The sequence below is a fragment of the Mizuhopecten yessoensis genome, unplaced genomic scaffold (assembly GCF_002113885.1).
Source record: "Mizuhopecten yessoensis strain PY_sf001 unplaced genomic scaffold, ASM211388v2 scaffold716297, whole genome shotgun sequence".
In the NCBI taxonomy this organism is placed as follows: Eukaryota; Metazoa; Mollusca; class Bivalvia; order Pectinida; family Pectinidae; genus Mizuhopecten; species Mizuhopecten yessoensis.
Window position 1 is genome coordinate 467,716 of NW_018480046.1, and position 20,607 is coordinate 488,322.

At 34.9% G+C, this 20,607-nt stretch overlaps 1 protein-coding gene across 3 annotated transcripts in view; it reads right to left on the reverse strand.

Annotated features, from left to right (window-relative positions):
- Positions 1-2,506: 2,506 nt before the first annotated feature.
- LOC110442773 (brain tumor protein-like) overlaps positions 2,507-20,607 on the reverse strand; it is a 32,900-nt gene continuing 14,799 nt past the window's right edge. For all 3 annotated transcript variants that reach the window (XM_021486542.1, XM_021486541.1, XM_021486543.1), the window contains exons 4-12: positions 20,127-20,387; positions 19,382-19,693; positions 17,975-18,386; positions 17,009-17,251; positions 13,356-13,464; positions 12,758-12,918; positions 12,055-12,243; positions 11,435-11,586; positions 2,507-10,673 (exon numbers count right to left, since the gene is read on the reverse strand). In XM_021486542.1, the coding sequence (XP_021342217.1) occupies positions 10,365-10,673; positions 11,435-11,586; positions 12,055-12,243; positions 12,758-12,918; positions 13,356-13,464; positions 17,009-17,251; positions 17,975-18,386; positions 19,382-19,693; positions 20,127-20,387 (2,148 nt within the window). In that variant the 3' untranslated portion in view covers positions 2,507-10,364. The remainder of the gene's footprint in view (positions 10,674-11,434; positions 11,587-12,054; positions 12,244-12,757; positions 12,919-13,355; positions 13,465-17,008; positions 17,252-17,974; positions 18,387-19,381; positions 19,694-20,126; positions 20,388-20,607) is intronic.

Below are 20,607 nucleotides of genomic sequence, written 5' to 3' on the forward strand. Positions count from 1 at the left end.
CCCCGCCCCTAAGCCCCCTGGGGAGTCAGCCCCACCATTTGTACAATTTTTAATCACCACCACCTAGGGATGCTTCCAGTCAAATATGGTTGATATCCACTTCTTAGTTCCAGAGAAGAAATCGCTTAAAGCAATATGGCCAAATTGACCCCTTTTGGCCCCGCCCCTCAGCCCCCTGGGAGGTCAGCCCCACCATTTGTACAATTTTGAATCCCCACCACCTAGGGATGCTTCCAGTCAAATTTAGTTTAATTCCAACCAGTGGTTAAGAAGAAGAAGTCGTTTAAAGAAATTGTTGACGTACGGACAACGGACGCCATGGTATGGCATAAGCTCACCTTGGTCCTTCGGACCAGGTGAGCTAAAAATGGTGAAAAGGGAAGAATTGTTGATGAATTTAATTGATGATAGTTCGGTGCATTGGGGTAAAAAAAAAAAATTTGCAGAGAAGGTATTTTTTCGGTATGATGTTGATGAATTTAATTGATTCATAGTTCGTTGAATAGGGGTCACAAAAACAACTTTGCAGTGAATGTATTTTTAACGATATGAAAATGTGGGAGAAAATTAAATTGATCACTTCTGTGTGATGTAGACAGATATATCTCAACGCCTTGCTATAAATGACTTCTTTGGTAGAACTGTGCAATGGATATCAATCATATCTGGTCAGAGGCATTCATGGGAGGCAGGGATTCAAAATTGTACAAATAGTGGGGCTGTGGGGCGGGGCCAAAAAGGGTTATTTGGCTTTATCACAGGAGTGATAGATTCTATTAATCCTAGTCAACAAAATGACTTGCTTTGGTATAGTCTGCAATTGCAGATGTTGATCTGAAACTAGACTGCTACACTTCTGAATGGATTTCTTCCACACTTTGGTTTCATGCAAGTATCATTCTGGTGTTCACAAAGTGGGAACCTAAATCGCCTTGCAGTTTCTCCATACATATACGATTAGTCAGTTCTTTCTTCCAATTTTGTACACACATATGGAGATGTTTTATCCTTGGGTTTCACAAGGATATCATAGTTTCTTGTGGGTCTTCATGAGGTTGCCATGTCCACGATATATCCTTTGGATGGTTTTGGATATTCCTTTTTTTTTTACCCTTTTCAGAGCCCCAAGTTTTGAGCAACTTATGCCATACTGTGGCATCCGTCTGTCGTCTGTATGTCAACAATTTCTTCCAACGACTTCTTCTTAACCACTTACTGGAATTTAACTATATTTGACTGGAAGCATCCCTAGGTGGTAGGGATTCAAAATTGTACAAATGGTAGGGTTAAAAAGGGATATTTGGCTATATTGCTTTAAAAGACTCTTCTTCTCTGGAACTAAGAGATTGAATTGATATCAACCATATTTGACTGGATGCGTCCCTAGGTATTGGCGATTCAAAAATTCAAAAATGTACAAATGATGGGGCCGAGGGGCATGGCCAATTTGGCTATATTGTTATAAATTACTTCTTTTGTAGAACTATGCACTGGATATCTGGGAGGCAGGGATTCAAATTGTACAAGTAGTGGGGCTGATCCCCTTGGCTAAAAGAATGAGGCAAAAAAAATGTAATGCTTGGAAATGGTCGAGATCCCCACCCTATTACCATATATACAATTGCCGAGTATATGCTTCCAGGATTGATCAGGGGTCTGGCCCCACCCTCAAGAGACCTAGTACCTGGGTCATAAGTTTGAAACGGTTGAGATCCCCACCCCTAAACTGTATATACAAATGCTTGGCATAAAGAGACGAATGCAGTCATGATATAAGAATTGACCCCCAGGGTCTGCCCCACCCTTGGAGACTTAACCCCTGGGTCACAACTTTGAAACGGTCGAGATCCCCACCCCAAACCTATATATACAATTGTTGGGCATAAAGAGACGAATGACGTTAAATTATTGATCCTGGGGTCTGGCCACAACCCTAGGGACCTAGTTTCTGAATGGCATGAAAAATCTAATATAGATATGATACAAGGATTGCCACTGGGGTCTGGCCAATTCCCTTGGACCTTATTTAGAGAATATTTAGCCAGGATTACTTTTGATATCCAGACCCTCTGGTTCATTATTAGCATAGTGCATCTTCATTTCCAGTTGAAGACTACATGAATAGCGACCCAGATATAGTTTGGAAACATGGAATTGAATAAAAGGTCACGTTTCCATTTTGGTATGGGAACGTGAATCAGTGCATCGATACAATGGCCAAGATATGCTCCCAAAACCTGCGTCGGTATGCAAGGCCAGTTCACATTTTATTACACCACACAGTACCATCAAGATTTACGAAAACATCAAGTCAAAAGTTCCCTACATCTAACTGCCGAATTTGCTTTGTAATGGTTTATTCTGGTACTTACAGTCAAAGATTAAAAAGTGTTGCCATTTTGGTACGTTACACAGATACACACACAAGAATACTATTTTTGTACCATCATCTTTCTCTGTGCCTGGGAACAATTGCATATCTAAACAAAAAGACCCAACAACGTTGTTGAATGAAACACCTTTATTCCACTTGCATACAATTTCCTGGACATAAACAATAGGAAATTATAGTTAATTTTTTTTCTTTTCAAAAATAGTAATAATATATATCAATACTTGTGTAAACTATCACAAAATTCCCTTCTGGTTGGAAAGCAGAAAAGAACAACTAATATAATGCTGAGTATATGTATAAAGAAAAGGCTGATTCATGCATTCTTTGTATACAACAGCATACCCAGAGATGCTCAGTTCTGACTGTTTATATGTCATAACTTGTCCAGTGTTTAGTTTCCCACTTTTTGTACAAATGTAGATATGTAATCAATAATAAAAAGATACATTTCTATAAACAATGTCGGTAAGTACACAACTCCTATTATTATGTATATATACAGCATACTGGCTGAGGAAGGAAGGGTTTTGTTCTAAGCCCTATCTTCTCTCAAGGACTGCACTGATAGACATAGTTTCTCCTCCTAATTATAAATTGACCAGATTTTCACTTTCTGATTATTATTGGTTTTCCCTCTTCAGTATCAGTATTTCCAAACAAAAAAGTATGGTCTCATAAAATATAGCTTATTTTCAATTCAAAGTTTTGAATTAATACAAAGTTTTAACTTGACTCCAGTTTTGTAAATATTCGTAGTATCTTCATAAGCAGTCCTTGATATTGAGGTAGTGGGCAAGACTTGAACCGATAATAGTATTTTTGTCACAATGTCATGTAAAATTAATTAATACTTTAAACCCAATTCCAAGTGTTGGAAGGATTAATGTACAAAAGTTTTTTAAAATATTACCGACGATATGTAATTTCAATCGGTGACAACATGGAACAAAAACGCATCCCAAACTGGATCACAGACAACAAAACACAGTACCAACTAACACGGGACTTTAAAAATAATATCCAAGAATAGGTTGTGAAGATTCTGACAGAAAACTAGCAATTTATCAGGAAAAATGTTTCTTAACATACCGCAATATTTTTTTCTATCTACATATATGAACAAGAAATCGTTAGAAAAATGTAAAGAAGTGACAAGCAGGGATCACATACATGTCCGACTCCTCAAACAAAATTCCTGTCATGGAATTGGAGAAGAAAATAAATCATCACAAAATTCGTTGTTTATACCACACCTTATAGTTGCCGCCCCTGTAATTAAAATTACATATTCCCCTAGTTTTAAATCATGTGTGACGAACAGATTTTTTACCCCTTCTTGTACACATTTCAAAATGTTACATTATAATATACAATATGCTGGATAAATTTGCCTACATTCCATGATCAATTTAAGAACAATTGAAAAAGAAAATTCTGTATTTTTCCCCCTTTTGAAACACGAATTGGATTTCAGAAATGAGTAATCAATTGAACCATATCTAACGAATGAGAATGAAACTCCATGTTGGCCATTCCTCCCAAATAGCTGTAAACACAAGCTTTCTTTGACTTGCTGAATAAGGTGTAGACTCACAGGAATATCAATGTTTCAGGAAACCAGAACTTGCTTTCATCAATGTATTTCCTTAGTATTAGAACATGCTGCCACTTCATTTTTTATTGCAAATAGCTGTTGTACCAACCCAAGTTTAACAACATATCAGATAAGAGGCCCACTGGACCTGCATCACTCAACTTTTGTGCATTTTTCATTTATCTCTCGAGACTATGAATTTCTTATTTATCCAAATAACCTCAATACTAACACTAGATCATAACATGTGTATTAATTTTGGTTAAAGAAGACCTTGTGAAACTTTGTCTAAAAGGAATGCAAGTATCCTCATCAGAAAGCATACAAATTTGAGGGAAAATCCCTTCAGCTATTCGGGACTAGTTTTCTAAAGAAAAGTTACACTCGCTTGGCCAGCTAAAATCATATATCACAGATGCAATTTTTTCAAGATTTTTTTACCTAGGATGCGGAACCAAACCAACAACTCCCACTCATTATTAAAGCTGCAAATAGCAATTACAATCTTCCAAAGCACATCTTATATATACAGCTGACCGAGTGACATTAACACCTCATAAATATGCAGTATCAAAAATAACAATATTAATCTGGAAATACCTACAGGAAAACTTATTGCATGTATTTGTTAGGTCAGTTATTCCTCCATGCAGCTACTGTAAAGGAGCCACACAATCTGGAACAAGATGTTTCACATAAGCACACCAGAATGTAGCAAACACATCTTCAGGCAAGTTAACAGACAAAAAAGCCACAAATAAATAAATGATCACTTTCATTTTAGAGGCAAACAACATTCTTTCACATTGATCATGGAATGCAGACTTTAGTGGGTTAAAATCAATAAAAACACATGGTACTCCCTGCACAAGTTAAAATTAAAGTATGCAACATCCGAATCAGCCTTGTATTAGTTGCATATATATCAATCTAAAAATATGCTCCAACCATCCAGGAATTATGTGCAACCGACAAAAAAAAAATCAATGTATAATAATAACCAGACTTGTGAATTAATTTGTATATCATTGCAAAATCATTTACAAAATTGAACAAAAAACTAGGAATGGCAAAAACATCAAAGCACATGTAATTTTTTTAACATTTTTTTGCATTTTATTTTTTTTAAATATTAATAATGGATGATTTTGAAAATGATAAACCATTCCCCTACAATAAAACACATCATTAATTCCTGAATGCATTATATATTGTGTTAAACAGAACAAAGCAGCCTCATTTGGCAATAAACATTAAAAAATATCCCAAAGAGGAAATCTCTTGTATGTTTTCTTTACACCTTTATCCTAGTAACAGCATGCCTATATAAGGTATGTGCAGGTCTAGACTGTGGTGACACCAATATTACACCGTTCAAATTTTGCTACACATCAATAGATTCTTTTGTTAGCCACTATTGTGAATTAAAATCAGGCTTGTTTAATGCAATAATTGCTGTACATTTGTATATGTATATGGCGGTTATTCCACTCGGAATTGATATTGGTTGAATATTAGAAAAAAATAACATTGCAAAATATTATTTATATATAATTGTATATGAAAAGTGTAATTATAATCAATAAAGTATTTCAAAAATAATAATAAAGAAAATGAATCTTACCAAATAAAAGAAACACCTAACATTGTTCACAATATCTGACCTAGCAACATGGATGACTGATCGACATCACACTAAATACTGAAAAAAATTATACAGAAAATCAACCAAATTAGTGGTCTAACCTAATCCAATCAACAAATAGCTTGTTTTGTTAAAGAGAAAATAATATAATAGTAAATAAATGATTGACCAAAGTCGGACTAAACATGGATTAAATGTAAACACATTAATATTACATAACTTAAGCAAGAGAAGAGAAGAAAAAAAAAACAGTGACTGGGATACATAAAACAAAATGTTTACTAAATACAAAGAACTAAAATTATAAATCTGGGTATGGGGAATTTGCCAAAATATGCAAACAGTATACAATATTTCAAAGGCAGAGCACCACTTCTATTCAATAAACTTTATATTGTAAAAAAAGTTTTGATATTCCCTGTGGACCCGAGTCGTATCCATGGAGGGTTTCAATGATTATCTCTTTAAACTGTCCTTCAATATCAACATTTACAGTAAACACTAAGTAAAATTGTCAGCTTGCATTATGATGAAATGGAAAATTATCAACAAGAAAAAACACTGGGACATACGAACTAAAGATGACATTTTATGCCTATTTATATACCCATTGTATATTAAAAAAAAGCCTTATAATTACAAAAAAAATATGGGAGAAAAGCACTAAATTTGTAATTATTTTATAACATCGGTGCATAACTTGCTACAATTCAAAAATTAATATCTTAACATATATAATGTTTCACTAATCTGATATGCAATGCTTACTATCAAAGATTCCTCTGTTAAACATATGGCAGCTTTAGCAAATTCTGTTGTTTGATCTCATAAGGTTGAATGAATAGTTCGTAAACTTTGCTTTATAACACTTTCTGTTTCTATTGACAACTTTCTGCTGTTGTTCTTCACAAGTTGATCAGATATTTTATTATTACAAGAATCCAAATCCCTTGTTATTCTTCATATCATACTCTGGTGAGCTTAGCACTGATTAAGGTAGCATCAAGGTGCCAATTTGTTTTTGCTGACAGGAATCAAAAACAATATTCACAAAAAATATATCAGAGACAGTTTAAAAATCCAACATGTAAACATTTCATGTATATTGTGTATATAAAGAAAAATATAATAAAAATTAGGAAAATATTTGGCAACATATTTGTTTGCAATACACAGTTCTTATCCGAAAGTTAACTGTTCTTTTGACAGTTTATTTTTTCTCTCCATACCATCTATTAAACTTTAATTTTGTAGTTCCACCTGTACCAGAAGTGACATTCCTGGACTCCAGTAGAACAAACTTGTGCAATGCAGACAGGATCAAAATGCATACCCAAGAGTATTATGCTAATTTGTTGAATTATTTGAATTACTAACAATCACAATGGCAAGAATATTGCAGTTTATGTTATTACTTTGATTCACTTTTTGAGATCCTTAAAAATGAATGTAAAATGAGAAATCAGTGAGGGTCTCGTAATTTTTTCTTAATATCTTGTAGCACAACTGCACAGGTGTATTTTTCTCCACAAGATTAACTCTCATTTTCTTAAAGTGAAAGTAGGTTATATTTTTCAAGTAAACAATACTCATTGTAAATAACCCTTCATGTGCCCTGCTTCATACAACATACCATTCAAATAAAAAATATATATGTGATATTTATAAACCACTTGATTTAATCAACATTAACAGATGATTAAAAAAATCTCCTTTGGGCATAAATTGGCAAATAATGTAACACTGAAGATTGCAGCAAAATTTCTTCAAAATGTGTTAAGTTTATCAAAACTTTTATTTAATGCATTTATACTCATGAAATCGCTCAAAATCGGTTGACCACAGTAAAAATGACCAAAACAGACCGGATCAAGGATGCTCATGCCGAAACTAATTACCTCATCTGATATACATACCCTATGGGTATGGTTTATATAACTCTTTCTGTCAAATGAAAGCTATGTATTTCAATCAAAACGTATGGCTGCAATCTCCAGTGAAAACATTTGTATCATATATGCAAGCCTCAATACATGTACCTTGTATAATAACATTTTTTCTATAGTGAATTCCAGGTACTTTTTCTTTTTCAGTTTACATGAAATTGTGAAGAAAGTCCTCTCCTGCATAGAATATTATCATAAAGTTATTAGTCATTTTTTAAGTTATGGCATTGTATTTTCCAGTATAGGTTTCCAAAAAAACATTTTTTAGATGGGCAACCATTTGCATGTCTTAATGAAACTAGCATTATGTTTTGGAGCGAGGTATAATATTTATCATACAGTATTAGAGGTATGGTATAAATATTAAACTTGCCTTTAATGTTTAGGCATTATTCAGAAATTGAGCATAAATAAAAAGTTTCAAAAGTTGTCCATATATATATATTGTGTCTGAAAATATCTCCGAATACAAGACAAAAGATTAGTTATCCAATCCATCTATATTTATATATATATATACCAAAGTATACTGTACTGTAATAATATGTATATATATATTTCACTCCCTCACTCACACTATCGGCTATACACAGGCTCACTAGCACAAAACAATATAGAATCTACTAGATACTGGTCCCTCAAACATACATATTTCGTGATAAAATCACCTGTATGTAAAAAAAAAAATCAGCAGGGTCAATTATTACTAGTTTATTGCAATCGCTTAGATGTTTATTTTTTTCTCTCTCAGTATTTTGATTTGACAGCTGTATATGTAAAAGAAATTTGAAGATCAAAAAAATAAATTCATCCTAACATTATTTTCTCATGAATAGCATCAAGTCCACTTTCTCTGGTATGTAGTTTTGTATCACCACAAAAATATTTACAAGTAAAACAAATATTTATCCAACACGCCTGAATGAAACACGTTTCCAATACCTTAGACCCTGCATGAGAAAATTGGGAGATATCAAATCATATATGAATAACAATCACTATTTAGACCAAGACCAAACATATAATATCAACATTATTAATTGTATGTAAATAGGATTCTCAATCAAATCTATAAATGAAAACGACAGGAATAGAGAACAAATAAAAAATATGTATAATTGCAAGGTATTTGCAATCACATTGCTGTTAATGCTTGCAAGGATGATTTCCGTTTCATCATATGCAATACCGACAAATCTTGTAATCACTAGAGATGGCACTTTCCGGGTCAAAAACTACACAGGACAAAAATGCTGCTGACAATTGCCACAGGTTTGTGAGCAATTTCGAAAAACCTGTCCCAACAACAACAGCAAATAAATCAACAATAATTAAACTTTTTTTGTTGTAAATTACCCTTATTTACAATAATGTGAAAGATTCTTGGCAAAGAAATATGCAAACCGTTATTCACATCAAACACCTGAAAAGTACAGGAATAGGAACAATCAAACATCTTTAAATGCAAACTGTCAAAATTTGAAAGCATTCAAATAAAATAATTTCTCAAAATTTTTTTTGTACATTTTGTAACATTCTAATACAATTCTTCAAACATTGGAGAACATGAACATTAAGACAAATGTCTCTTCAAAACATGAAAAGCTCGTTGTAACCACTAAAACTAGATTGTCATATAATGAAAAGTTTGAAACAATGTGAGACTAAATAAGTAGATTGTAAAAATGTGCTCAAAAGGGAGACACATTTCCTTTTTCTAATTAAATTTAAACTGCAGTCAAAAATTAGTTGGATAAAATATACATCCGGAATACCTTTGGAGAAAAAAAAGAAACAGAACTTATATATTTAATTATCACCATGTAATAATGGCCCTTGGGTTACTTACGGCATGAACCCATATAGGAATAATTCAGTAAACAAATCAACAATATTTTGATTATGATACCATATACTACAGTATGCATAATGGTGGGTACATACCAATGTTAATATACATAATAATAACCATGTATGAAGACATGAGCAATCTGCATTCTATATATAAATGTAATATAACCAGTTAAAAAGTATACAACTAAGACATATACATATATCTTTTAAACATCACCATTCAAAATATGTGATCTCATTGTAAAGCCATCATTATTTTAGAATGAACACAGATAAAATATAACAAAGAAAAAAAATCATAATCCCTTTAAGGCACAGCAAAAAACTGGTCATGTTATATCATTAATAAAGGGTCGAGTATGTGACTAGAGATAAGCATGTGTTGTATACATAATGCTCTATATCCTAAAGCCATTAATAAATAGCTTCAAGCTGTCTTTGTTTTTTGAGTGTTTTTTTTTTACATTTTTTTTAACTACAGAATTAGTGTAAACGTGTATTTTTCATTGCTCAATGAATCCGATTACATAGCTAGTAATTTTACAACACACGTGAGAACAATTTTTGTTGTTAGTCAGAAGAAAAACAAAATCTGCTTCCATATATCAAACCCAACTTGAAAATAACTGGTAAGTTTTTATTTGAAGGATGTCATTATCTTCACTTTTTCTGATTCAAAACAAGACCGGGTTGTCGACGTAAACATGTTACTGTAATTCATCTGGAATATAAATTATACTTGTTAAAATGAAAAAAGGGGAGTAAATGTAAACTTGAAAAATAAACAAAAACAAAAAAGGGAAAGAAAAAAACCATTAACATGTGGCTACAACTACTTATCATGGGCACGAGTTGTCAACAACACCCTAGTGAAATACAGCAATAGCTGTTTTGTCAACTACAGGATAGTCACCAGTGTTCACCAAGTTCTTAAGTAATATACAAAGTGTTTAGTACCAAAACGTGATGGTTATTCTTAGCAAGGGTCACCACATAACCCTCTGAAGTGATCTTTAGTCCACAGCAACGACTGACTTTCACGTAGGGACACTCAAATTCACCAATCAGAGAGCCATCACGTTGGAACACCCCCACATGGAATCTGTTGCCATGACTGTCGCCAATGAGGACATCCCCAGCATCACTGATATCTATCCCATTTGGATAATTGGTGATATTTTCACAGCCAATTCGACGAACAAATGCACCATCATCATTGAAGACAACTACACAGTGACCCTGAAAAAACATTCACAACAAATTTTATCACAGAGACAAACTATTATTATAGAAAGATACTGTTGTACAGATACTGTTGTCACATGATTGTAATTGACATAGCGCAGCTAAACATTATTACCTTTATGGGACAAAATGTAACACCAACTTTTCATCGCAAAATCTATAAATCATGATTATCTGCATCACTGCTTTCCTCCTTTTGCCTGGTTACATAACAATAGCCTTAGCTAGGACACAGAATAATGCTAGTTCCAAAGAATGGATCATTTTAAAATGAATGTAGAATTTATATATCGGCCATTTACATGACAAAATGTAATTTTTTTAAATTGTTTCCAACATACTTAATTTGTATCAATTTGTATTAATATTTTCCCATGTTTCCACAACTATCAATGTCTGATGATCATAGGGTTTCTCATTTCCGGTTGAGACAACTACAGGAACGGTTCAGGAACAAAAATTTCTTGATCGTTTATGATATATCAGTTATTATAATATTTTTTCTCTGGCAAATGGAATATCATTAGCGGGTTCCACTGTTCAACCATTGTCCAGCTGACTGATCTCAACAATTGATGCCTGAAACCCATTTGGTTACTGTCAGAAGTGATTTATCAGAATACAACTTGCATATGATTTTGTCTTTAATTTGGATGCCTTTTCAATTTCTCTAGCTGTTGTGTTTAGAAATCTAAGTGGGCCTTCGATCCTATGTCAAGAGAACATCCTTTATAGTTTACTACAATTTAACTTACTTTGAAGTCGCAGACAAAGTATTCCTTGCCACTTATTGCTATGTCAGAGGGTTCCCTCATGTAGTCACTGCAGTCAAACCATTTGACAAGGTCTCCAGTTTCGGCTATGCAGAAGACTGTTGGAGACACACTGTCCACTGCCACAATGTGTCCTTATAAAATATAAACAATGATAACTTTTAAATAACATAAACTGTAGACTTTACATATAGACAGAGTATGTTCAGACAAGCTTCTACTACAAAAACAGTAAAACATGTTTACTACAAACTTCTTACTTGTAATCAAATTCTAATCTCATTCTGCTATATGGGAAAGGAATTATCTGAGGGTTATTACAGAAAAAAATGTAATCCATCCAAGGACTCCAACTTTTGTTTAAGAGTATCGCCCATAGAAATTTAATAACTTGCATAGAAGTATTGGATACAAATCCAAACAAATTTATTATATTTTAGATTGATATTTCATTGAAAACTCTTTTAAACATGATTCTATATCAGAAATTTTGCTGAAAGCTCAACAATTAACACGAAGGGTCCCTGGTTTGATATGAAGGATTTTTTGTGCGATATCAGTACCAGATTGATGACCAGATGAAAGAAAGATAGACAATTTACCTTGCGAGGTGATGGCCAAGCCAGCAACAATATCAATGTAACGGATAGCTATCTTTTTCACGAAATGTCCATTGCGTGTAAACATCTGCATGCGCGAACGCTCATTTCCACGATCACAAACCACATATTTTCCGCTGCTTCTCATGACAGCTATCTTGCGTGGGTACCAGAGCTGGCCCTCCTCTCTCCCTAACAGTGGAGAAAAACACTCGAGTTCTTTTAACCAGTACAAAAATTTGCAAACATCCAAAAACCTTAATTTGCAGACTTCCATACATTTCCAGTTTTTTGCAATCCCCTCCCCGACCCCTTACATTTCTAAGTAAAATTGGACCAGAAAGAATTATAGATTGAAAAAATACTCTCGAATTTGGTCCATAAAATTGAGCATTTCAAACCTTAAATTTGCTGAACAATCTGATGATTTCAGCTCAAAACATGCTATTTAAAAGTTTTATTTTTCCTCTAAAGTATACATACACATTTCATTTATGCTTTTATTTCTGAGCACGTAATATTTTTGAAAAAGTTGGCAAGTATTCATATACATTAAATTAGAAATAATTGACAGCAAATCAAAGGAACTTTTAACACACAAAAAATTAAGCAGATCTCTATTTTTTTTAACCTCAATTCCATTGGAAGCAGGTTTCAATTGGAGTTGTTTTCATAAAAATAATCCATGATGAGAAAATCAATTTACCTGGGATACCAAATTGATACTTGAATTCACCGGTTTTCTCGAACACTTGAACACGGTGATTGTTTGTATCGGCCACAATTATGTCTTCTTCCATTCCCAAACAGAATCCATGTGGAGAGTTAAACTGACCTTTTCCTGGGCCTAATTGTCCAAATTTGCACCTGTGTAGAAACAAGGAACTTGTAAACTGTAACTTCAGTAATAGCCACACTATGTCTAGACTCCATAAATTACTCTTCCTACAACAGTCCATAGTTTACCATACAAACAATTGACTAGATCACTTTCTTGGGTGTGCAATTTTACACGAGGCAAACAAGGGTGTAGGTATTTTGTAGCCTTTCATCCAGTAATATCATAACAAGGACAAAGTCAACTACATCAAACTTTGGTTTAAACCTAATCATAATGTTTCATTAGACAGTTTCGAAGATGTATCTAGAAATTGTTAAAAAAAATACATAAGGCCACACAAATATGACATTTTTTTTGTATTGCATTGTTTAATGGCAGGCAATTACCTAACAATTAGTTCATGGAAAAATAATCAAACACCATAGAGCCAACTATTTTATTCATAGGAAATATCCAAACTCACCTTATTTGCATAGCACTCATTTTACTACCCCTGCGTACAGGTGGTGGGTAGTTGATGGAGCTTCCGGTAGGACTGACACTGCTCGTACTTCGTTCAGTTCCAATTGGAGCTATAAGGACATCAATCACAAATGTAATCTATTACTTGCTTATCCATGCTTACTTGCAAATTTGTTCACAAATGCATGTATTCATTCGAAATCATTTGAAAAGTTGATCAAATGTTACCACTTTGAAATGAGAACAAATTTAAACCAAGTTAACCAACATACATCTACAGTAATCCTGATCCCCTGTAAGGTCTAGATCTTTGAACCAGAGATAGCAGGTAAAGGTTAGACTCCAGGTGTTGATGCCAACTTGTACAATTAGAGATCTTTTCAGGGCAGCTTAAGTATTGGTCACCTGCATTCAATTTAATGTAATACAGTCAGACCTCGCTATCTAGAACTCTTTTAACTCGAAGACCCCGATATCTCAAAGTATTTCTCCGATCCCGTCCAAGTCTCTTCTTTATCTAAGTAAATAGAACTCTGATAATTTGAACCATGAAAAGTCCAACAAGAGGCTCATGGGCCTTAACGGTCACCTGATATATTTATACAGAGAGTTGATTTTGTTTTTAACATGAACAGAAATATTATTCACAGTGACAAAAAACAATAAAACCACCTTACTCAATATCTAGCATACAGATTTCAGACTAGAAAGGATTTGAAACTAGCGCCTCTGATTCTTAGCAAGGAAAATGAAGAAATTTTAGCACACTGACTCCTTTGAGCCCCACCCTACAGCCCTTGGGGGTAGGGCTGGCTCAAAATTTTCAAAGTATCAAACTGTCAATTCAAGGTTATAATTCCAATCAAGTTATTAACATGTAATATTCAAAGTATCATTTGCCATTATAAACCATAATAAATTTTGCCCAATGGAAATTAAACAAATATTGGTCCAAAATGTGATTTCCCTATATAAACTAGAGTAAAGTTTACCCCCTCCCCAGGGAGAAACGTGAGACCCCAGGGTCATGAAATTCACAATTTTGGTAAAGCACCTTAAGACCCTTCCATCTATGAAGAGTATTTGATTCTACCATATCTGAGTCTTGAGAAGAAGATTTTTGAAATTTCAGTCAATTCAACCAAAGGGCTCATAGGTGCATACCATCAAACTGCTACCTAATACTGATAATGCTTACCCAAATTGAATTACTTCCAATGAAAATTACACAAATATTAGTCCAAAATATGATTTCCCTATATAAACTATAGTAAAGTTTCCCCCCTCCCCAGGGGGAAACGTGAGACCCCAGGGTCATGAAATTCACAATTTTGGTAAAGCACCTTAAGACCCTTCCATCTATGAAGAGTATTTGATTCTACCATATCTGGGTCTTGAGAAGAAGATTTTTGAAATTTTAGTCAATTCAACCCTTTTTGGCCCCGCCCCTCAGGCCCCTGGGGGTTTGGGACTAAACCGGCCACTATTTTTGTTGACCTTTGTCCATGGATGGTCCCTGCAAAATGTCATTGAAATTGGTTCAGGAGTTTTGGAGGAAAAGAATTTTGAAATTTTAGTCAATTTGACCCTTTTTGGCACCGCCCCTCAGGCCCCTGGGGGCTTAGGACTAAACCGGCGACTGTTTTTGTTGATCTTTGTCCATGGAAGGTCCCTGCAAAGTTTCATTGAAATTGGTTCAGGGGTTTTGGAGAAGAAGTCGAAAATGTAAATTGTTTACGGATGCATGACGGACGACGGACAAAAGGCGATCGCAATAGGTCACTTGAGACTTTGTCTCAGGCGACCTAAAAACTCAAACCTCAAAGCAAGATATTGGTTTCAATAGCGTAAATCCAACATCAAAACATCGTCTACTTCTTAATGTTCGAATTTTATTTTTTCACTTATTACAGTACGACATCTCGCCATTCCGTGTTTATGAACATCTTTCGCGAGTCGACTTAATCGGTAAAAAGAATTACGATAAAGCTTCAGACTGTAAAGTGTGCGGACTGCCGAAACGTGTTGTTTATAATAAAAAACAAACTTAATTAATGTTGATCAACAGTATTCTGTACTTACTGCGAGTCCGTTTATGATTTGTACACCTAAACAGACGGCAGTGCAAACTGGAAAATTGGTTACAAAGCGTGGTCATGCATAAATGTGTTCCACAGTTAAAATCACAACCTAAGACAGCTTTACGGGTTCATGTTTTTACAGGAGCCAGTATGGCTTTGAAAGTCGATCAAGAGATTTAAGAACAATACGATATTTGCTGTTGATTTAGCTTTAATGAATTAATGTGTTACATGTACGATATAATATGTTTGGGTGTGTTTTCATTTACAGAATCAACTATGCGTACGCTCCCTTAGTGTTTTGTTTTAGACATGCAGACTTTCATTTCCTCATTGTAAAGTACGAGTACGAAGACAGCGGGATAGTTCGATTTTTAAATGTAACCCTTCAGAAGTAAAACTTGACAGACTTGCAAATACAAATGCAGACCTGGAAAGACTTTGCCAAGTTCTAGACTAGCCCAAAACAACATTTAATCACTAGGCCCGTCCAAATTTAATAACAAGTTCACAATATGGGCCAACCGTTTTGAACGCGTTAAACGAAAGCACTTTTTCGGAAATAACTTACTCAACAGTATTTTTGTAAGAGTGTTTATTGTAAAATTACATACCTGTATATGTGTTATATTGATTACGTATATCATTCATCGATAGATTATTAGCATTGGTTATTTTTATAATCGACAACTGTTAGTGCTATGTTCAACAACATTTCACACCAAATTTATGAACCCGTATAACTCGAATACTCGGATAACTCGAAGTTTTCCCACGACCCCGTCTACTTTGAGATAACGAGGTTCGACTGTATGTTTATATGCGAAATCAAATTGAGTGCAATAGTATTTGGAGATCTTTTCCATGAAGTCATCACTATTCCTTTTAAAGAAATTGATATCAGCAATGACAGTATATATTTTTCTAAAGATACCAAGATTCCTACAGAACTGAAATTTATAGTACGAATATGGAAAGTTACATATTGCATATGCGACAGCCTCAAAATTGTCCTACATAGTTTTCTGAAAGTGTTTTTCAGCATTAATTTATAACTGTAAATAGTAAACACTACTCTGAATATGTCTGAGCTATTATCTAGTCACTTGCAACTCGAACAAGGTTACCATTTTAAGGATGGTTATCTAACTCATTCACGCTTTTATGGTTATTAATCTTCCAATGAAGTTAATCAACTGAAAATTACTCAAGATATCGAGCGAACCATGTTCAGCAATTGATTAAAGGAGCATAACTCAGTCCTACCAGCTCTTACGGCAATTCATCTTTGCATGAAGTTTGAATTCTATCGCTTGAAAGTAACTAGAGATATTGAGCAGACAAAGCGTGCGCCAGCCGGTCCAACAACGTGATAACAATAATATGTCTGGTCTTTCGATGGGCGTATAAATACGAAATAAACAAAACTGGCATTGTTTCCTTGCCTTCCACCTAAGGAGACGTGATTAATTTTAATGATGTCATAATAAATCCATAACATCATTAAGTGTATATAAACCTTTCATAATGACCCAACACAGACTAAATATGTACACGAGTGACATCAATCTACCTGGGGGGTTCATCATGTTGCTCATAGTGCCAATACTGTTGACACTGCCCAAGCTCCCCATACTGCCACTAGCACACATACTGCTGAGACCTCTGCTTGGGTTTTGGGATTGGTGCAGCATGTCCACGATGGAGTCGAGGGTTGGGGTCTGCGAGCGAGGGGTGGGGGGTTGATGCATCATCATTCCAGGATCAGGATGACTTATAGGAGTAGGGGTACCTCCGCTGGAATTTGGGGGCATACCTGAAAAGTAAGTATAGTTAGTAAGTGCAACCTGAATGACAAATTAGTATATTGATAAAACGTTCGTGTTGAAAAATTATTATGAACATTTGTTATGAGTCATAAGTGACATATCTTGCTAATGTGTGGCATTTTTACCAAAAATGGAATGGTTAACTTTTGGTACATTACATATTGGGAGATTTCCAATTCCTGTGCGATTAAGTTTGGTACTTTCATATGCCTTTTGTTACCAAGTCTCTCCATCTGGCCATTAGATTATGGTAGGTTACCGGTAGCTTTCAGACAAATGCAGTATGACTATGGAGCAGTAATTAATTGTGTACCCTTTAACATATCTGACAGTTACACATTGAGCGTGTTAATCCTATCAAAATACTGCTTCCCCGTTTTGCCTAAGAGTTGATAGCAGTCACAGAAGTCAAACAATAGTGCATAAATCAAAAATGAGAAGGAAGACAGCTTTGGAGTTTACAATGAATAAACCAAAACATAACCATATCCTCAATATCCAAAATATGGTCTTTATTTCTAAAATAGTTCTAATGCAGTTGGCATCCATTACCAATGACTGCCATCTAAAACCAGTTCCAACACTTAAATAATTACTTGTATTGTAAGGTACTGTAAACATACCTGAGCATGAATCCAGAACAGTTGAAATTATTGAGAAAAAAAAATAAAAAAAATCAAAGGTCAAAACTACTCAAGCCAGATCCCTACCTTGATTACTGAACCCAATTGGATGAAGTTTGGCCAATGCCTGGATGTTGTTCAGCATTGGTGCACTAGAACCGCTGTTGTTGCTGGCAGTGTCAACCGATATACCACTGTCGGACATGGCTGGGCTGTGGGAATTACGGGACAGACTGACAGGTTCCTGACAGGACTGTGACCCTCCAGTAATAGCTGTAGCCATGATCCCATGCCCACCCGTCATGTTGTGCATGGGAGGCATGCATGGCAGACTGGTCTCACTCATGGATGCAGGGGTCATCATTGGACTCTGCATGAAATCAGAGGAAGAGGGGATAATAGTACGGTCAAACTTGTTGAGGCCCAACAAATTACTTGGATTCATGAAGGTTTCATTCTCAAAGGAAGATGTCAGAGATGTTGACTGTTGTTCCTCAATCTGAAAGAAGAAGATGATAGAAATTTAATTAATCTTACCAGCAGGTAATACCATGTATAATGGCCTGAATGCGTGCATAAAATATGGTAATTAGAATGCTTCCAATTTGTCTTATATTAATGGGCAGGTATCGGAGGATAAAACTAGTAGTCTACTTGTATAATTGAAAAGGTATAGAGTACAGAGCCTTCCATTTTGTCAGAACATATTCCAAAGGTGCAAAGAAAAATATTTTACCCACTTAGTCAAACTCCACTTAATGTTACAGACTAGCCTTAAAAGGAAAAGTTATTGGACAGACAGTAGGATACTATGCAACAGCATAAGCTTTTGTGGCCCTAAACAGTGTCTCAATAGTTCTTGATATGTCTTTTCCTCCTAATACTGACAAGTAATAGTGTTTTATTGTCATTTAAACGTCTTTGCTGGAAAAAGTAGCCCGTTATTCACCATTTATTAATTTTGAACTCTATATTTTTTCAGAATACATACAGGTTGAACATTATGGCATATGAACATTTAACGGGCTATTTTAAGACTAGTGAAAACACTTAAAACTACAAAATTTGAACCAACACTTGCTACCTTTTTAAATTATGTAAAGGAATGAGGTTTTTAGAGTGATGAAAGTGAATCGGGCAGGGATGGACATGGGTAACACTTCCCCCTCCCCCCAACTAATTCAATTAAATGCCTTCCTTAGGCACCTCCCTATTACCATCCTACAGTACACCAATTAGTGTTACTTAGCAATGTGTTATCAACATCATTTTTGTGTGTCAGGTGCAATATCTAAATCCAGTGCAAATATTTTGACTTAAAAAGATCATCATTTCATCTGTCTTTGATTATTATCAAAAAGTTTTGAAGTCGCTCAAAAATCTGCTTGCTAATTTGAAATTGCACATAAAATATTGTGCGTTCACCTTACCCAAAATAGTAGTGTTTTAAGTACAACTGTATAAGGATTAGACAAACCACTTAATTGCACAAACCTTTGCCTCTGGTTTGGAAAAAGAACCAAAACAGTTCTTGACAGCTTCTTGGAAGACATTTGTATCGGTATGAAACTCGACAGCAATAGAAACATCTGGTACTGGGGTGTTGTTGATTAAGGACAGAAGCTGTGACAATATCATCTTTTTCATCATGATCAGTTGCAATCCGTTGCCATGCTTCACGATCTTTTCTGCAAATTTGCTGCCATCTTCAATTTTATCCACAGTCTTTTCAAGGTTGTGAAACATGTCCATGATACCAAGTTCTTGCTTCGAGTGCAATTCTTCCATTTCTTGAAATAACTCATCCTGTCGAGAGAAATTACAATTGATCATTTAGAACTGCAATACATGGTTAGTTTCATACATACTTGCAAACTATTCAAAAACATGAAAGTGAAAACCTTACGAGGACTTCTTGGACATTCCAAGACTTTTAAAAACAAAACTTTTAAGAATTTGTCAAGGCCAATAAATAGCAAATATGCTCTAAAACGCACATTCCAAACTGACACCCCCTCCCCCCTCCCGAAGTATGAAAGTTGTTTGCCCCGATGTCTGACAAGTGGATTTTTACATCTTTGCCTTGGAAATAATACCAGACCCATACAACAGAAATTTCATACATTCCCCCCCCCCCCCCCCCCCCCCCCCAATATTCCCATCGAGTTTGACAGCTGAAATAATTCATATGCATTATAGATGAGTTTCATCAATGTTTCCTAAAGAACAAAATTCTTACCCTTCTCTTCTCGAGCATTGCTTTATAGCTTTGGAATGTTTCGTGTATCAGACCCTTGGCATTGTCTCGTTGCATCTGTAGCTCACTAAGCGCATTTTCCAGGGTACTTGATGCCTCATCACAGAACTTGATTTTACTCTTGCTCTCTGTGATCAGGTTCTGGATTTCATCAGTGAACTTGCCCTCAATATCAGTTATTCTCTCAGAGAAATGCTCTGGAGCTTTGTGGTCAGCTAGCAGACATTCATTACAGATTGGGACCTGCAATCATTAAGTATCATAAGAAATAAATTGTTTTGGAACAGCAGGTAATAAATGTAAATGCTCCTTCAAATATTAATTATTCAACCACTATAACAAGCATATCCCCCCTTGTACAATACATTATGGAACTAAGTTTTTTCTCTTTATCTTTGTATTCAATCAAATTTGAATGCAATTAATAGTTATGTTGTTCCCCCCCCCCCCCCCCCCCCCCCCC